Source organism: Polypterus senegalus, chromosome 18 (assembly GCF_016835505.1).
Source record: "Polypterus senegalus isolate Bchr_013 chromosome 18, ASM1683550v1, whole genome shotgun sequence".
In the NCBI taxonomy this organism is placed as follows: domain Eukaryota; kingdom Metazoa; phylum Chordata; class Cladistia; order Polypteriformes; family Polypteridae; genus Polypterus; species Polypterus senegalus.
This window is the reverse complement of record NC_053171.1, coordinates 41,643,147-41,660,127: the sequence shown is the minus strand read 5'-3', so window position 1 is coordinate 41,660,127 and position 16,981 is coordinate 41,643,147. Positions and strand designations below refer to the sequence as shown.

General features: G+C 37.7%; 1 protein-coding gene across 1 annotated transcript in view; it reads left to right on the top strand.

The window, feature by feature from the left end:
• The window catches only part of lin52 (lin-52 DREAM MuvB core complex component), a 60,970-nt gene extending 56,698 nt beyond the window's left edge, over positions 1 to 4,272 (top strand). Inside the window, exon 6 of the mRNA XM_039741603.1 lies at positions 3,399 to 4,272. Within this exon, the coding sequence (XP_039597537.1) occupies positions 3,399 to 3,454 (56 nt within the window). The 3' untranslated portion in view covers positions 3,455 to 4,272. The remainder of the gene's footprint in view (positions 1 to 3,398) is intronic.
• Positions 4,273 to 16,981: the final 12,709 nt, after the last annotated feature.

Below are 16,981 nucleotides of genomic sequence, written 5' to 3'. Positions count from 1 at the left end.
GACGGATTGGGAGAGCATGGTAGGTCATGAGGTTGCTGGAAAGGGGTGTGTGACACTCCTGATATCTATGCAAAAGGACAAAGGTCCAAGTCTTTAGAGTGCTGGTGCTTCCTGTCTTGCTATATGGTTGAGAGACATGGACGCTATCCAGTGACCTGAGGCGAAGACTGGACTCCTTTGGCAATGTGTATCTCCGGAAAATCCTTGGGTACCGTTGGTTTGACTTTGTGTCGAATGAGTGGTTGCTCATGGAGTCCCGATTGTGGCACATTACCTGCATTGTGAGGGAACATCAGTTACAGCACTACAGCCATGTGGCACGTTTCCCCGAGGGTGATCCGGCTCGTAAGATCCTCATTGTTGGGGACCCGAGTGGCTGGACCAGGCCAAGGGGATGCCCATGTAATTCCTGGCTGCGGCAGATAGAGGGTCATTTCCGGAGGGTGGGACTAGACCGCATGTCTGCATGGGGGGTTGCAAACCAGGATCCCGAGTTGTTTTGTTATGTATTGGGTGCATCAATTCACTTTACTGGTACTTGCTCCCCAACTTGACTTGACTGCTACAGGATGAAATTATTTTTATACCCCTAATTCCCATTATGTCTACTAATTAACTCTATAAATTAAAATGAATATAGGCTGTCCCTGGGTTACGTACGAGATAGGGAACTGTAGGTTTGTACTTAAGTTGAATTTGTATGTAAGTCAAAACAGGTACATAAATTTAATAAATGCTATTGTTGACCGACTGTAACCAAGTGCTCTGCCAATGAACGATGGAGTTTCACCTCTCTCTGACCTTTTTATTATTTCTACTTTATTTTCAATGGTGATGTTTTTCTCTTCTTTACTGTATCACCAGCACTTGCATCAAATTTGTGCTTCAGAGACATTGTTGAAGGGTGAAGACAAAAGATTAAGATGAGCTCTTCTGCAGAGCACTGTATACGCTATCACAGCAGGAAGGCACCAGTCGTCAACACGTCTGATGTACTGACAAGAGACAACTTCCTGCTATGTACGTAACAGTACAAGCAGGCTTGCTATTGAAAATGAATGGGAGCATCGACGGGCGGTTCATCATCAGCCCACCTCTCAGTCACCTCCATTACAGTATGCTGCCTGCAGCATCCACCCACCGAGAACAAACAGGGTGCAGCCAAAGGTGGGTAGTGAATCGCCCCCATTCAATAGGAAGCCATCCGATGCCCACTACAATGCTACCCCATTCACCCTCAATGGCCTTTGTTCAGCCACAGCCGGGTCACCGCTTGCAGCATTACCAGCCGCCCACCGAGAACGAACGGGGCAGCCGTGTGTGGTGGGTGGGCAGTGAAACTGCTTGCCGCCGGGAGCTGCCTGAAGGACATTACACTGCGCAAGCAGTGAAATCAACCCCCTCCAGCCTCCATCCAGTCACTGCTTGCAGCATTTCCAGCTGCCCACCGAGAACGAACAGGGCAGCCATGTGTTGTGGGCGGGCAGTGAAACCGCTTGCCAATTGGAGCCGCCCGAGGGACACTACAGTGCGCGAGCACCGAAATATTCAAGAACATGTTAAAGAGTAAGAAGCTCCAGTGAACTAATAGAAAAAAAAAACAAATTGACAAATATCGTATACAGAAAGGTTCTCACATAGTTCCATAGTATATATTACTTTTGTTCCATAGTGCAGACTACTTTTGATACATCCGATTAACTGACAGTGGTATAACCAAGGCCAACTATCTTAAGAAATTTCCCAGGTGAGGCCAGGTATCACAGCTAATTTTATATAAAAAACAACAGTACACCCATACCTCATCATTGGAGGAAAAAAAATTAATATAAATATCAGGCTATAGGACATCACCCTTGCAGGTTATTTCCTCATTGCTGAGAAAATTGCATTTTATTTTAAGTGTTGTAATTAAATACATGTACACTTTTGTATTAAGTCATCACATTTTTAAAACAGAGTACAAATAGTGAGTGCCAGCTGAATAGTATGTATGTGGTTTAGAAGAAGCATTGTTTTGGAGTAATGTTAAACCAGTATTACCAATACAGTACACTATTGCAATGATTCTAACCATATCTCTCTATTATCAAAAAAAATCGGAGGACAAGATGAGACTTTTTTTCCAGCAACAAGACGTGATCTTTTGAAGAGAGACTGAGAAACACTTTCACATCCCACGAGAAGGTGACTTTTGCAAGTCACGTCGTACTTACAACCATTTTCAAACAAGACCACAGTCATCTAACCTTTCAGTTGTTGGAATGCTTTTGGCAAGACACACTTCCTGTACTCTCAGCTCAAAAATTTTATACGTTCTAGATGACACGTCAACGACTAAGCAAAGAAGAAAGAGCAGCGCATCGAAAAGAGACCCAGAAGCATTGGAGAGAAAAGAATGCAAAAAAGAAAGCCTGGGGCCAGAAAAAGACAAAGTAGAATGTCGTAAAGAGTTAAAAAATGTTGCCGTGATATACATGCAGAGCAGGGTAGAGAAAATGAAGTAGGAAAAATTCGAAAGTGTCAAAAAAATGATAAATGTAAAGATTGAATTAGCACAAAAAAATGGAAAATATTACTCTATCAAATAACGGAACAGCGACAAGAGATTGAATAGTATTTGAGGATGTCTGGGGAGAAAAGAGACAAGGCAGTGAGACTAAAGGACAGGCTTTTAAACGTTTGAAGCGTCGCACGAGATGCAGATCATGCGGCATGGCAGCAGCAGCAGCAAGCCAGCAGCTGATCAAGCAAAGAGGAAGTAAAAAAAAAAAATTGTTTCCTATTGTATCACCATTTAAGAGGGGTTTCAGAGGAGCGACCGCGTCTCCTTGGAGTGCATTCACAATGGTGCGTAGCGCAGGTGGGGGTAAGGGGGTTGGCGAGCAAAGCGAGCAGGGGGTGCAACCCCCTAGTGATTTTATATGTGTTAGTTACAAATCAACAATTAACTCATATGCATTTCCTCTTGGAATTACTGTTGTCTGCTGCAGAAGTAACCAACATCCACTGGTACAAATAACCTGTAAGAAGACTTCTGGATTGGTTATAATTCATCTGTTTATTGATAGTCCAAGACACTTTCCTAGCCAACATTTGAAATTGGCTGTGAAGTCAATAGGTCTCCTTTAAAATTACTAATATATTTTTTTTTAAAAGCTGTATCATTAAAATATTTGGTTAGTTTAGTTCTAGGCAGACTGTGCACCCTAAGACACACACTTGGTTTCTGAAAATTGTACATGGCTTTACAGTTTCAACAGGAAGAATATTCACTTTTCCAAAGTCTTACATTTTTGTACTGCTGTTTATGAGCATTTCTGCTATGTTATGATATGTGAATGTTCTGTTTTAAAAAATTCTTTTGTTTATTGTTTGTTTTCACTTTATTTTAATAGCTAGGGAAATGACAAGAGGAAAATTTCTAAACATCCTGGAGAAACCCAAGAAATAAGGAATAACACCACACTTGGAATGAGCTGCTTTTGAAGGATCTTTGGAATAATTCATCTCCTCCTGACAGAGAGCTAAACAGACCAATCTACTTATAAGGTTTTATTAAATGTTTATAATGGATCGCTAAATTGATTACCATTTCAGAAAAAAACATGTAAAAAGGTAATGTGGTAGTCGTATTAGATATTTTTTGTGTTTATATGAAAGTGCTGATCAGTGCAGTTGAAGTATCTTGGAGGATTGTGTCATGCAAAGGCACAATTTCTCTTGAACCATTTGATTACTTCATTAGGACTCATTAAAATACTGAAAAGAAAATTAATAACTGTGTCTTTGATTAATGGACTCTGAAGCCATATATCATTTTTGCTTAATTTTATTATTTAAAGCTTAAATATTGTTACTGTTAAATTCACTATTTTGATACCTATTCATTTTTACTTAATTAATAAAAAAAAATCAATTTGTTTCTAAAGTAGACTCTTAACTTCACCTGTTAATTTAATTTCAGTATTTCTTACTGTTAATTTCTGTATTTTTTGTGCCATATAGTATTTCTTTAATGTGTACTCATAACAATCTAGGGTGGCATTATGGTGTCATTATTACAGGATAGCCATTTAAACCAGTTTTAGGCATTGCTTGATAAGCAATAACTTTTTCTTCCACCCATCCTTCTCACGATGAATTGTTAAAGCGAAGATTTGGGAAACCTTTGAAGTAAATGGTCTAGGGTTCTTAAATTTGTTTATTATATATTTTTCCAGATCTATAAAGTTTTAATAAATACATTTTTCTTTTGTATGTGTACATTTCAATACCTGTTTCTAGTCTATCCATTTTTTCTTGTCTTTTAATCAGATCTCAGGATATTGGGGAATCAGACTTACACTGCCAGCACTGGCAGCCCATGAACCAGCCCTGAATAGAGCACCTGTCAATCATAAAACTGTATGATCACACTCACTTTAGGCCTAATTCAGCTAACTTTAAATGCATACTGTGTATATTCAGAATGTTCAGAAAGAACAAGCAACACAGATATGGACGGATTGGGCAAACTGCAAAAATTTAACTGGGCCTGAAGCTGAAATTAATCTGCTGGAGGCATATGAGAGTGAACAGTGTTTACCACAATACAGCTCAATTTGTAGTACAAATACAATTTTTAAATTAATATATTTAAATGTTTACTGTAAAAGGCCAGCACGGTGGTGCAGTGGTAGCGCTTCCCAGGTCCTCCCTGCGTGGGGTTTGCATGTTCTCCCCGTGTCTGCATGGGTTTTCTCCGGGTGCTCCGGTTTCCTCCAGTCCAAGGACATGCAGGTTAGGTGCATTGCCGATCCTAAATTGTCCCTAGTGTGTGCTTGGTGTGTGTGTGTGTGTGTATGTGTGTCCTGCGGTGGGCTAGCACCCTGCCCGGTATTTGTTCCTGCTTTGCTCCCTGTGTTGGCTGGGATTGGCTCCACTAGACCCCCGTGACCCTGTAGTTAGGATATAGCAGGTTGGATAATGGATGGATGGATGGATGGATAATGACTGACTGTTTACTGTAAAAAGCACTGCACTTAACACTAGATAATTAGATTCTTAAATAATTTTGTTAACTTTTTCCAGGTTTTAGAGATACACTGGTTGGGGACAGCAAAAACTGCAAATGTAGAACGAGCAATTATTGAATTAAAACATATAACTGACTTTTCTCTATTTATATTTTTAAACACACCTTTTTGCCCTTTTGTAAGCAGCATTGAAGATCAGTAATATTCAGTCAGTCAGTTTGGTCTGTGTATTTAATAAGATCTGAAGCATATGAAATATTAGACTCTTATACTATATGTGTATAAGCAGACACAGGCACAGGCACAAGTCTCTGCAATACACAAGGCTTTCATTTTCTTGTGGGAAACTCTTTCTCTCTCGTTTCCAACCAGCACCAAAGCACAATACGGCACCAGCAATAATAAAGCACAATTCCTTTTCTTTCCCTGTCTTGTCGCTCTCTCTCTCTCTTCTTCTGCCTCTACTGTTTTTCCAGCAAACTTCATCCTCCACCTCCTGACTCTGGCTCCTGGATCAGTGACAGCAGGTTCCTTTGGTGGTCAGTTAACATGGTGTTGAAGCACTTCAGGGTGAGGTGGAAGCCTGACAAAAGAACTCAACAAGGCTGTGTTGAACTCCAACTCCCATGAAGCCCTGTGGGAATCCAAATAACCGCTGCATCCCAGGGGGGCTGGGATCAAGCATGGGGGAGGTAGTGCCCAGTGCATGCTCTCTCCCCCAGTCCTTCCACTATGTAGGCATACCTGGCCATCCACCACTATATATATACTGTGTATTTTGGACTCTGTCAGGAGAAACAGTGAATACGTTTTTGTTTCTTGAGAGTTCTATGAAGGGGTCTGGTGAAGCACCTAGTTAGACACTGATTGGTTTATTGTACCAAAATAATATTATCTTAAAGTTATAAAAAAATGTTACCACACACTGTCATTTGAGACCCCACAACCACTTAACTCCAGATGTGCTGGAACACCTCAAATACTAACCTGCTCCCCTCAAGGAGTTTTGAAGTTCGTCCTCTCTTAATCTTCTATCCTCCATACGTCTGCACACTCCAACAGCATATGCAGGAGATGACTGCTGGATCACAGAGAGAACCTCAGCTAGCTGCAGCACTCATCTTTGTCGACTTCTGTCGTGAGTCTCCTGACAGAGCTTGGTTGCAAATTGTGCTGAAAGGTTCTTTAATATAAGTTAGGAATAAAATTTTATAAATTTTACAATACATTTTTTATTATCGCTGTGGGTATTTTGATGACTTAGTGGCATTTAAGCAACAATGTAGGCAGAATGATATTTCCACAGTACATTTCACAGCAGTGAGCCTGGTCCATTTACAAGAGGAATGACGAGTTACTGGAAAGAAAAATAAACCTCATATACTGTAAGGAAGCATTTACTGTATTCATAACCGTTCTGAAATATTAATATTTTTTGTTGCTGTTTATGCTCATTATGTTAATCTGTTTAGCTAAATAGTTATTATGTAATACATAGACCTTTAGGCAGGTATGCCTTGAAATGAGAACCTAACATTTGGTTTGGCCATGCTCAGCAAAGCTCAGAAATACCATTTTCAACCTGCTATACAATTTAATCCCTGTGCCCGTCATTTAATTTCTTTTCTGAAAACAACCCACTTCTAAAATAACTGAGCCACAGGGAGTAAAAGATGCCTGTATTTTTTCCAGTAAGTTAGGGCTTTTCCTTGGGACTGTATTGTAACTTTAAAATTTGTGGTGTTAACTTAAATAAATTACAGTATCTCCATGTCGACACTCCTTCTATTAATTGGAAATCTTAAAAGAAACTAATAAATATTTTTAATTAACTGAAATTACTCAAATGTTATCTTGTTTCTAAATTGGTAAGATTTAACAATTAAGAGTTTAATATTATATATAATCCATATATGACCAAACTTTTAGTAATTTATAACAAAATTTAAAAATGTTTTTGAGATAAACATTGAATAATTAACCATGTTCGCAACTACTAAAACTCACTGCTAAGAAAACGCTGTTTTACTAGAACATGACATGTACAATCCAAACAGATTACATACCAGGAATCTAAACAGTACTCTTAACTGGTGGGCTTGTAACTTTCCAAAGCTCTGTGTTTCTCGTATGCAGTATATACAGTATAGTGTACACTCTATGCATGTCTGTGTCTAAGTGTATATATATATATATATGTGTGTGTGTGTGCATATATATATTTTTTCCTTTTCAAATAAAAGACATGCAAAATTAAAGTCTATGATATGTACAAGTCTCTCAAAAAGGCAAAATTGCAAAAAATGTTTATGTTGCTAAGTAAAAACAATGCATTTGAATCAATGATATAAACTTAAATTAGTTTAATATGTGTTTTAATTGACATGCATACTGTACAGTAAATTAGTCCATTCAAATGCTTTCTGGACTAATGATAGATGATAGAAAATGACAAAATATAAGAAAATAATATTTAGTAAAGTACACTTTCAGATCATTGTGATTTGACAGAGGTTTCTAGTTTGTTCTCTTATAGGTTTGTCTTGAAATCATACTTTAACAGTCAAAGTCCAGTGCCAAATGTTAAATATAGGAATAGTGCAGAAGGACATGGCAGCCACCCTAATAGTGAAATCATCTACTTGTCCAGACTATTAATTAGGGCAATAACTTCATGCCTGCACCATTTCATAGACATTTTGCATTAAAATACTTCTCTAAATTTGGGAATATAATTAACTTTGACATTGGGCGGCTTCTCTGTACAAGAAGATTTTTTAGCTTAATGAGAACTGGAAGCATAGTACTTACACAAAACATTGCATAAAAATAATATTGCGCATTGTCGTCCCTTTTAACACGAGTTGACATAATTACTAGGGCTATTTCTTTTCTAATTAGCACACTTCCAATGTGGATAGAGCCAGCGGTCAAGCAAAAAGAGAATCGGACAAGCATGCCGAATCGGAAACAAAAAGAGTCCCATCCAGTTTAATTAGGTGAGACAATGCCTCGGACTGTTCTCCGCTGGAGATGTCGCTAAAACTCTTGCCATTTTGGCAAGTAGTTACTACACAAGTTACACTTCTCCACAGGCAGCTAATAAGCTCTTAATTGTCTTTCCGATTCACACGGCTCCTGACTGCCACTGTGAAGCACCTTTACTTTATTTCCTCTGCTCTCTGGTTTTGTTTAATTTCATGGCTTGAAAGTAGCACATGCAAAACTTATTTCTTCTGCTTAGTGAGAATAGAGCAAGATTATTATAACCTAAGGTGTTTGTGACAATGGGGTCATTTGTCTTAATTTACCTTACCTTCTGTAACTTTTACAAAAGCTCCAAGGGATTATTTAAAAGAAAAATCTTTATGCATTTAGTGCCCTGAAGTGCACCAACATTTTTTCCATGTTTGGTTGGAATATAGTAGAAGTGCTTCTTTTTCTGTCTTACACTGACCTGATGAAGCCAATACGGAAAACGAATGGATAATTATTTAGATACACAATTGCAAAAAGTGAATTTGAATTTGAATTTGGATTGTACTAATGTCAGTGTTTCCTATTTCTGGAAAAGTATAGCTGACTAACTACAAGGCTGATCTGAAAAACAATTATTTTTTGTTTTCACATACTCCTACAAATTAAATATTTGTTGGGGACATGTTTTTCTGCTTTGACCAGGTCAGAGTATTAAGAGCATATAGTAACACTCTGTGCTTAAACTATACATTATTATGCTTTCATAAAAATTAGGACATAAAATAAGAGCAATATAAAAGGTTACAGTAGAAGGTTACTACCCTTATTGATATGTGAAACAAGTATTTTGAAACTATATAAATATGTTTTCTCAATAAAAAGTTCCCAGTCTGATAGTAAATAAAGGTTTATGTAAGCAAAGATCATGTAATTTAGAAAAATAGATGGTGTATGAATTTTTAAACCTCATTGACTCAAGTCCTAACAAAATATGTGATACTTGAAATTGATGTTACATGTCAATAATGCAGACTTTCATGGTTGTGGAGAGACATATTCTGTTGTGTGATATCTTAAAATTGAAGAAAATATTTATGTTTTAGTGTCACATCTTTAATGGGTTTTTGTGCCATTTTAAATGTTTTTATCTAGAATTACACTTTAAAGAAACTATTCATTTGCCAGTATTGCATATGCTTCCAACAAACGTTTTCCAATTGACCAGTACCCTAATGTCAGCAAATTGTATTAGTAAGTTCTGTTATATATTTAGTTAAAATTATTTTGTATTAACTCTTTTAGATTCTTTAGCCAGATGCAGCTAGAGGTCATATTAACCAATGAGAACTGTAACCTGTGGAATGTCTTGACTTTACGTATAAGTATTTATTATCCATTTGAGTGTTTGTTTAATTTACAGTGTATAATATTCCAACAATACGCTTAAACTATAAGATAATCTTTTCTATAGCTAAGTGTAATACAGAATATCTACATGCTTGATCTTTTAGTGATGTTTACAGGGATAGGGGCTTTCATTGAATCCTAAGTAAAGCAATCATCAGCAATATATCCTTCTGACCTCCAAAGCTGAACTGGTGAGACAAACGTCAATTTAATTTGTCTTCATGCCTGTAATTAGCTGTCAATTACTACAAATTAATCAACTGCTTGCCTAATTAAGCAACACTGATGAGCGTTCTAGAACTGGGCCTTTGTGAAGAAGCCTTGAGAAAGCTTGAATTAGCAAACTTGTTTTGTTTCAGTAGTGCATTCCCTCTTGCCAAGGCTTGTGAAGCTCTTGTAGATGTGTGACTGTGAGCTTCAATGGGGGTTTTATAGAATTTCGTATGATGTTTGTTTAATTGTTGACACATGATAGATCACTGAAACATTTTGGAAATTTCATATCAGTAGCTCCTCCTGTAGATGAATGAAGCAGAACTTGAATGTTTTTAGAGAAAAAACAACAGATCAGTGAGTAATAAGATGTATTTTAAACTCTTAAGAAGTCATGAAGTATTGCAGATTTGTTACTGACCTCTGTTCTTTAAATAACAAAAAGTGAGTTTTACTGCAGAAACCCCTTGATTGATGGCACACGTTTTGAAAGGTAATGTGTATTCAGATTTGTTTAATAATCTAATTAAGTCTAGTGACAATTTTAGTAATATGAAGTTTTTTCATTTATCTCTGTGTGCCATTTAAAGCCCACCCCTTCATCATTAGAACCCAGGAGGTTCAATGAACTGAATGATAAACTCCATTGCCAGCTATTACTTAAATATTATTTTTAAAGAAAATATTCAGATTACGTCAAAAATTAGACTTCTAACAAAAAAGCATGTTTTTATTTTTGTATTGAAATTGAACTAAGATCATAAAGTGAACTCTGTTCCCCCGTAGTCTGTGTATATTGATCCATTAATTTTTAGCTCATTCTGTCAGATCAATGGAACTAATATATGTACAAAAGTGAATCAGACCTATGACATTAACATAGAGAAAGCATTCGGTTACTAATTAAATAAAAATAGGAAGTAAATCATGGAACTAGGTGAAATAAATAAACAGCAGCCACAACTGAACCTCAGCAGTACTATTGTTACTGTTATTGTTACAGTAGTATTGTTAATCTAAAAATTAAAATCTATTTTAAAAGTTATTACCATTTGCTTTTACTCTGTATTTTTACTTCCTTTCAAAGTAATGTAGTAATGATTTGAGTGAATGTGTACTTTAGTGGAGCAGTTTGTTCAACCTGCAAGATTAAAGAGATGTTGTTGAGGTTATAATTAAATGGCTTGTCACCCAATTCAAAAGACTGGAACCTTGTCTCCAAGTGTCAGTATTTGGGGTCAGTAGTTGGTGTTTGGCCAAGTATATCTGTTTAAAGCCTCAAGTAGACATTATTAATGGAGCTCAGGTCCTGGATTCAGACTTAATATAAGGGATATCTGGAAATATTCAGCCAGGGTAGTAGTCTGTCCTGTATGTTTTCTGTGTCTTTTTTTCCCATTTGGCCAAGAGGTAAGCAGTATGAGTGTTGATCTGGAGGATTTTCCCATCTAATTTACATTTTGACACAAGAGTGATGTAGTCAGATTTTAACAAGTGTACAGATTCGTCCTTTGCCTTAGGATATTTTCAGCTATTCATAAATCTTACCTTCTTTAGCCTGACCATTATTCAGAAATTAGTGCATCTTTTATAAAATACCTTCATCCTGTAAAACAATGTTTGTATTTGCTTTAAGATTTTTTTTCAGAACATCTCTTCCATCTTGATGCTGTACCTGTATTCTTCTTGTGAGTGTTGTAAGAATGCATTGCCTTTGCTTATAAGACAAAGAATCAGTCCTTAATAGGACACTATTCGATAACAATGCATACTGTACTTACTGTTCACTTAATGGAATGTTCTTTGAATTATGAAAAGAAACCAATGTCTTCTGGGGAGACAACCCATAAATCCAAAAAAAAAACAAAAAAACATGCAAACTTCTATTTAGGAAATGGGCCTGGATTAACAGTACTCAAAAAGCAGTTCTAGCTACTGTTTAACCAAACTATTTTCCGGAACATATGACAGAAAATTAGTATTCAATCAAATTAATGTCTAAATCAAAGTGGAAGCTTTGGCTTAACACACTTTTAAATGGGGTGGCCCGAATGGGGCCAGTAATGACTTTGTGTTGTCAAGATATAGTGTTCTAAACATCCGTAAATCTAATTACTGAATCTATATAATAAATTACAGCTATACATAAAGCTTAATTTCTTGTTTGTTCTTATGGAATTTTTGATATTTATGGCATGTGTTTCACTGCACGGCAAATTATTGGCTATTATATTTACAAAATGTGATTTGTCTGGCAATCAAAGCTTAATCGATGATTCATAACCAATAAACCAAGAAAGATTATCAAGACTTTTTTTCTCAATATTTTCTAAACATTCCCTCTCTCTCTCTCTCTTTTCAACCACAATTCTTTTCTAGTGGTTCTCATCCTAAAAAAGAATACCTACTAGACGCCCCTCTTTCAATGTCTGACTTTAGTGGAGTTTGGACTCTGTGGATCTGGCTGGGTAGATCATTTCAGTCAGTTTGTCTTTTTCTTGAGCCTTTTTCTGCATTTTTGTAATCGGTTGAAATCTACCCTGATAGTTTTTTTCCCTCAGTCCTTTCATAATACAAACAACATGCATGTCTCTTTTATATGATAGATTAAGCACCAATTTTACCACCTATGGCTGTCCTTGTCTCATTAGATGCAGATAAGGCTTTTCATCCAATGAATTATACCTTTCTTTGATTAGTTCTATGTTTGATGGCATTCTAGATGGAATTTATTAATGTCATCTAGACTATTTTTTCTCCTTTTCAGCAAGATGTAGTTACAATACCCATTCTGAAATCTGCCAACCCATTTGCATTTACTGCATAAAGGTTCCAGACAAGGCTGTGTGTTGTCCTCTGTACTCTTTAACCTCTAACTTGAGCCTCAAACCATTGCTATTCATAATATGGTTCTATCACCCCCATTAATATACAGAATATCCCCCAAAAAATCTCATTCAAAGTCAGTAACATTCTGTTTTTCTTAGTAATGCCCTAACACTTCTCCCCAAAAGCCTTTGTCTGTTTAGCCTGTGTGAGTTAATGTCTGGTTATAAACTTAATTGTTCCAAATCTGTCCTTCTACCCACAAAATAGTTTTGTCAGCAGTCTTTCTTCCAACAGGCATATTGTTCATAAATGTATAGATATCCTTGGCATGGGCATTTTGAAGCTTGTCTCTGAATATCACTGTGTTTTTGATTATTTCCAGTTAAAGTGGCTAAAGTCTTTTAGAAGTTCATCACAATGTTGATTAAGTCATAGTGGAAGTTATTTTAAAGTCTTTATTAAATAAATTGTCCAATATCTATTAAAGATATTGTGCATCTTTTCTTCAACTAGTTCTGCATAGGAGGAAGACAAAAGCACAGTTTTTAGCATATGTTGGACTTCACAAGTATGGAGAACATAGTTCATGATTTGCCTTTTGACACATAACACTAACACAGAATGAAGTGCTCTAACTGCAGATCTTCATTAAAGACATCTCTGTACTTAACTTCATTTAGCTTTCCCTCAACCCTGACTAGTCTCCCACCCCCTGCTACTGAAAAACAAGCCCACAGCATGATGCTGCTACCACTATGCTTCACCATTGGAATGGTATTGCACAGGTTTACTCCAGACATGATGCTCTTGTTTCTCACAATCTGAGCATCCTTAAGGTGCCTTTTTGCAAACTCCAGGCAGGCTTCCATACATCTTTTACTTAGGAAGAGACTTGCAGTGATTGTTGTCCTTCTGAAAGTTTCTCTCGTCTCTACACAGGTTCTCTGGAGCTCAGTCAGAGTGACCATCGGGTTCTTGCTCAATTTGGCCAGGCAGCCTGCTCTAGGAGGAGTTGTGATTGTTCCAAACTTCTTCCATTTAAGAAATATGGAGGCCACTGTGCTCTTGGGACCCATCAACGTTGTAGGATTTATTCTAGCATTCCCCAGATCTGTGCCTCAACACAATCCTGTCTCTAAGCTCTGCTGGCTATTTCAACCTAATGACTTGGGTTTTCCTCCGATATATAGACAGGTGTGAGCCATTCTAATTCATGTGCAATTCAATTGACCACAGGTGGATTACCAGTCAGGGTGTAGTCACATCTCAATGATGATTAATAGGTGTGGCGGGATGCCCAGGAGGAACCAAGGAGGGCTTGTGCCTCCTCCAGACCACGAGGGGGCGACCACCCTGGTTGCACTGGGGGCCATGAGTGCAGAGCTTGGAAGCTCAACCCTGTAGGGGCCCATGGTCACCACCAGGGGGCGCCCCGGTGCCTGAAGAGCCCTGGACCTCAGCACTTCCGCCACACCAGGAAGTGCTGGGGGGGGAAGAAGACTGGGGACACCCAGAGGGCTTCCGGGTGCACAGCCGGCACTTCCGCCACAAAGGGGAGTGTCCGCGGAGGAGTGCCGGGAAGCAGCTGGAGCCCATCCGGGCTGGTGTAAAAGGGGCTGCCTCCCTTCATTTGATGGCTGGAGTCGGGCGGAAGTGGACGAGAGTCTGGAGAGAGAGGAGTGGAGGCAGCCAGAAGGAAGGCACTGGAGAGTGAGGCCTGGACTTTGGGGGATCGGTGCTGGAGGCACTGGGTTGTGCACTTGACTTGTGTAAATATTGTATATAATAAATGTGTGTGTTGAGTGACAAAACAATGTCCGTCTGTCTGTGTCCAGGCCACATTCCACAAAGGGCACACACCTGAGACAAATTTCAAAAGTATGAATACTTGTGTCAATGTGATGTTTTTTTAAATAAATTAGCAAACATTTCTGAAAAAAAAAAAAGATTTTACTTTACATTCTGGAAAATTGTGGCTTAATGATTTTAGCACATGGTTGTAACATGACAAAATGTGTAAAAAGTAAAGGGGTCTGAAACCTTTCAGAATCCACTGTGTACAGTATTGTCATTTTCATGTGTGGATGTTAAAGTTGAGAACAGGCAGATTAGTTGATTTCCTGACGGTCAGCCATTGAGTGAGAAAGGAGGTTGAATTGGCAGCCTTGTGCAGCCCATGCCTGTCACTAGCTTCATGCACTGTTGTTTCAACTTTGTTACATGTATTAATTTTTAAAAATAGTAAAATATTTGGGAAAGTATAATTCACATTTTATATATCAATTTACAACCATCATAAAATATGCAACATGCTACAGTAAATCTTACGTTATTGAAGTTATCAGATATGCACAAATAAGACCACATCTGGAATATTTGTGAGCAGTTGTGGTCACCATGCTTCAAGATAAGACCTAGCAGCACTTGAAATGTGCAGAGGAGAGCAACCAGGTGCATCCCAGGGGACATTCTCCTAATGTTTATGTGGGTGTATTCCACATGTAGTGGTTTCCTTTTTCAACCCTAGACTTGCTTGTTAGGTTCATTTCCATCTCTAAATTAGCTCAGAGTACAGGAGTTGTGTGTATGTATGTGTGCTCTGAGATGAACTGAAGTTCTTCTGTGGCTTGTACCATTACACCAGGAATAGACTCCAGTTTACTGTTGCTCAGTAGTAGAGAATGCACACTGCAAGTATGTCAATAAATTTAACAGGAAAAATGCTGTGAATTGTGAAAGTAAAATGCCTTTTGTGAAAAAAGGAAACTTACTTGGTATGTTCTACTGAAAATTACCTGTATGTCTTAAACTACACAGGCAAGTTCTGTAAAGTCGATATTTTTCTACCTTCGAAGTATGCTACATACTGTTTACTGATACATTATGGTGGCTGGTAAGATTAAATGACAGCATTTTACACTAAATCAATTTTACTTTTTACACCATTTCATCTCTTGTTGAATAGTTCGTTATATGTATCCATCCATGAGGGCTGTGGGACAAGAGCCCATCCTGGCATCATCATGTACAAAATAGTTAATTGCTTCAAGACGTAAAAGTACTTTTAAATGGGAGGGAAATTTGGAATTTACCCGATTGAGTGCATTCTGTTTTTAGGATTCACCGAAACTTTAGTACTAGGATGTTGTACCGTGTTAGCCATTATGAATGTAGAGGCAAGCCAAGCAAAATGACACCTTTTATTGGCAAGGCAACTCGAAAGCTTGCATATTGTAATCTTTTTAGTTAGCCAATAAAAGGTGTCATTTTGCTTGACTTTTCTCTACCGAAACTTTATTAACATGTTTCTGTTACCACATTGCATAAAACTTGGTCTTTTCCTCTTGGCTGTGCAGTTGAGCCTTGCAAAGACCCCACATTCCACTTCATTTGCACCTTGCCTCACAAACAGTGCTGCCAAGATAATAATAACGCAGCAATATTTACTTCAATAAAGTAAAAAAAAAACATTGCATTACTTACTCATTACTATAAAACGTAAAAGAATCGGACATCGCACATTACTTTTACGTGTTACCCCAAGCACTGCTCCCGAGTCGGTGTTGCTGAGCTTTGCGTTGTACATTGTTTATCAACAGCGATTCTAAAATACTGAGACCGATTATTTCAAACAGGAAAATGAATAATGCGATCGCCCGAACATTTGCCTCAAGAGATTTATCTTGCGTGGATGCTTCCATGTGTGGCTGCTGAAAAGTGTGTGCGAAGCGTACACATGAACAGGCGGCGCAGAACACAAAATCCTTAACTATAGGGGTTTACGTGGCCAAACAGCCGGGTCTCTCACAGAGAAATTTACTTGTATTACCCTGGCTTCTGAGGCATCAATAACCCGGTTTCTCAAACTGGAATAAGAGTTTACATGGCACGTTTTAGAAACCAGCTTTCATTGAATAACGGGGATATAAAAGCGCATGTAAACTCACTGAGTGAGTAGCAACCAGTTACTTGAAGAAATACATGCTAAAGGAAGAGTTTTTAGTATTAAAAGGTTTTATTGAACTTAAGATGCGCGTATAAATGTGACATTTTTAAGCATGATCTTTATGTTTGTGTGTAAGATTAAAAAGTATGTTTAAAAACTTTATTTACAGTATTTTAAATAATTCATTGTATTTAATTGTTTTAAACCGTAAGGCTACACAGTCGCACCGTCTTCCTGGGATTATATAATTATATTTCTGTGGCAACTTGGATTTTTTCCCACATTACAAAAATGTACAGCTTAAATTGGCCCGATAAAAATGGATGTGGGTATGTGTGTGCGTGAGGGCAGTCGCGCATGGACCGGCAACATGTGCCTTGTGACTAGCACTGACTGGAGAGACTCGGCTCTCTGCAATTCCTCACAACCTGGATGAATTAAGGAATAATTTAGTCAGATGTCCTCTGCACAATCTCATCTTTGTACTTATTTTTTTATGTTATAAATCCTTTATTTTTATGCAGTTTTTGGGAGTGTATGGAGGAATATTTCGGACAAAATTAAAAAAGACTGTGAAATGTGAGTATAA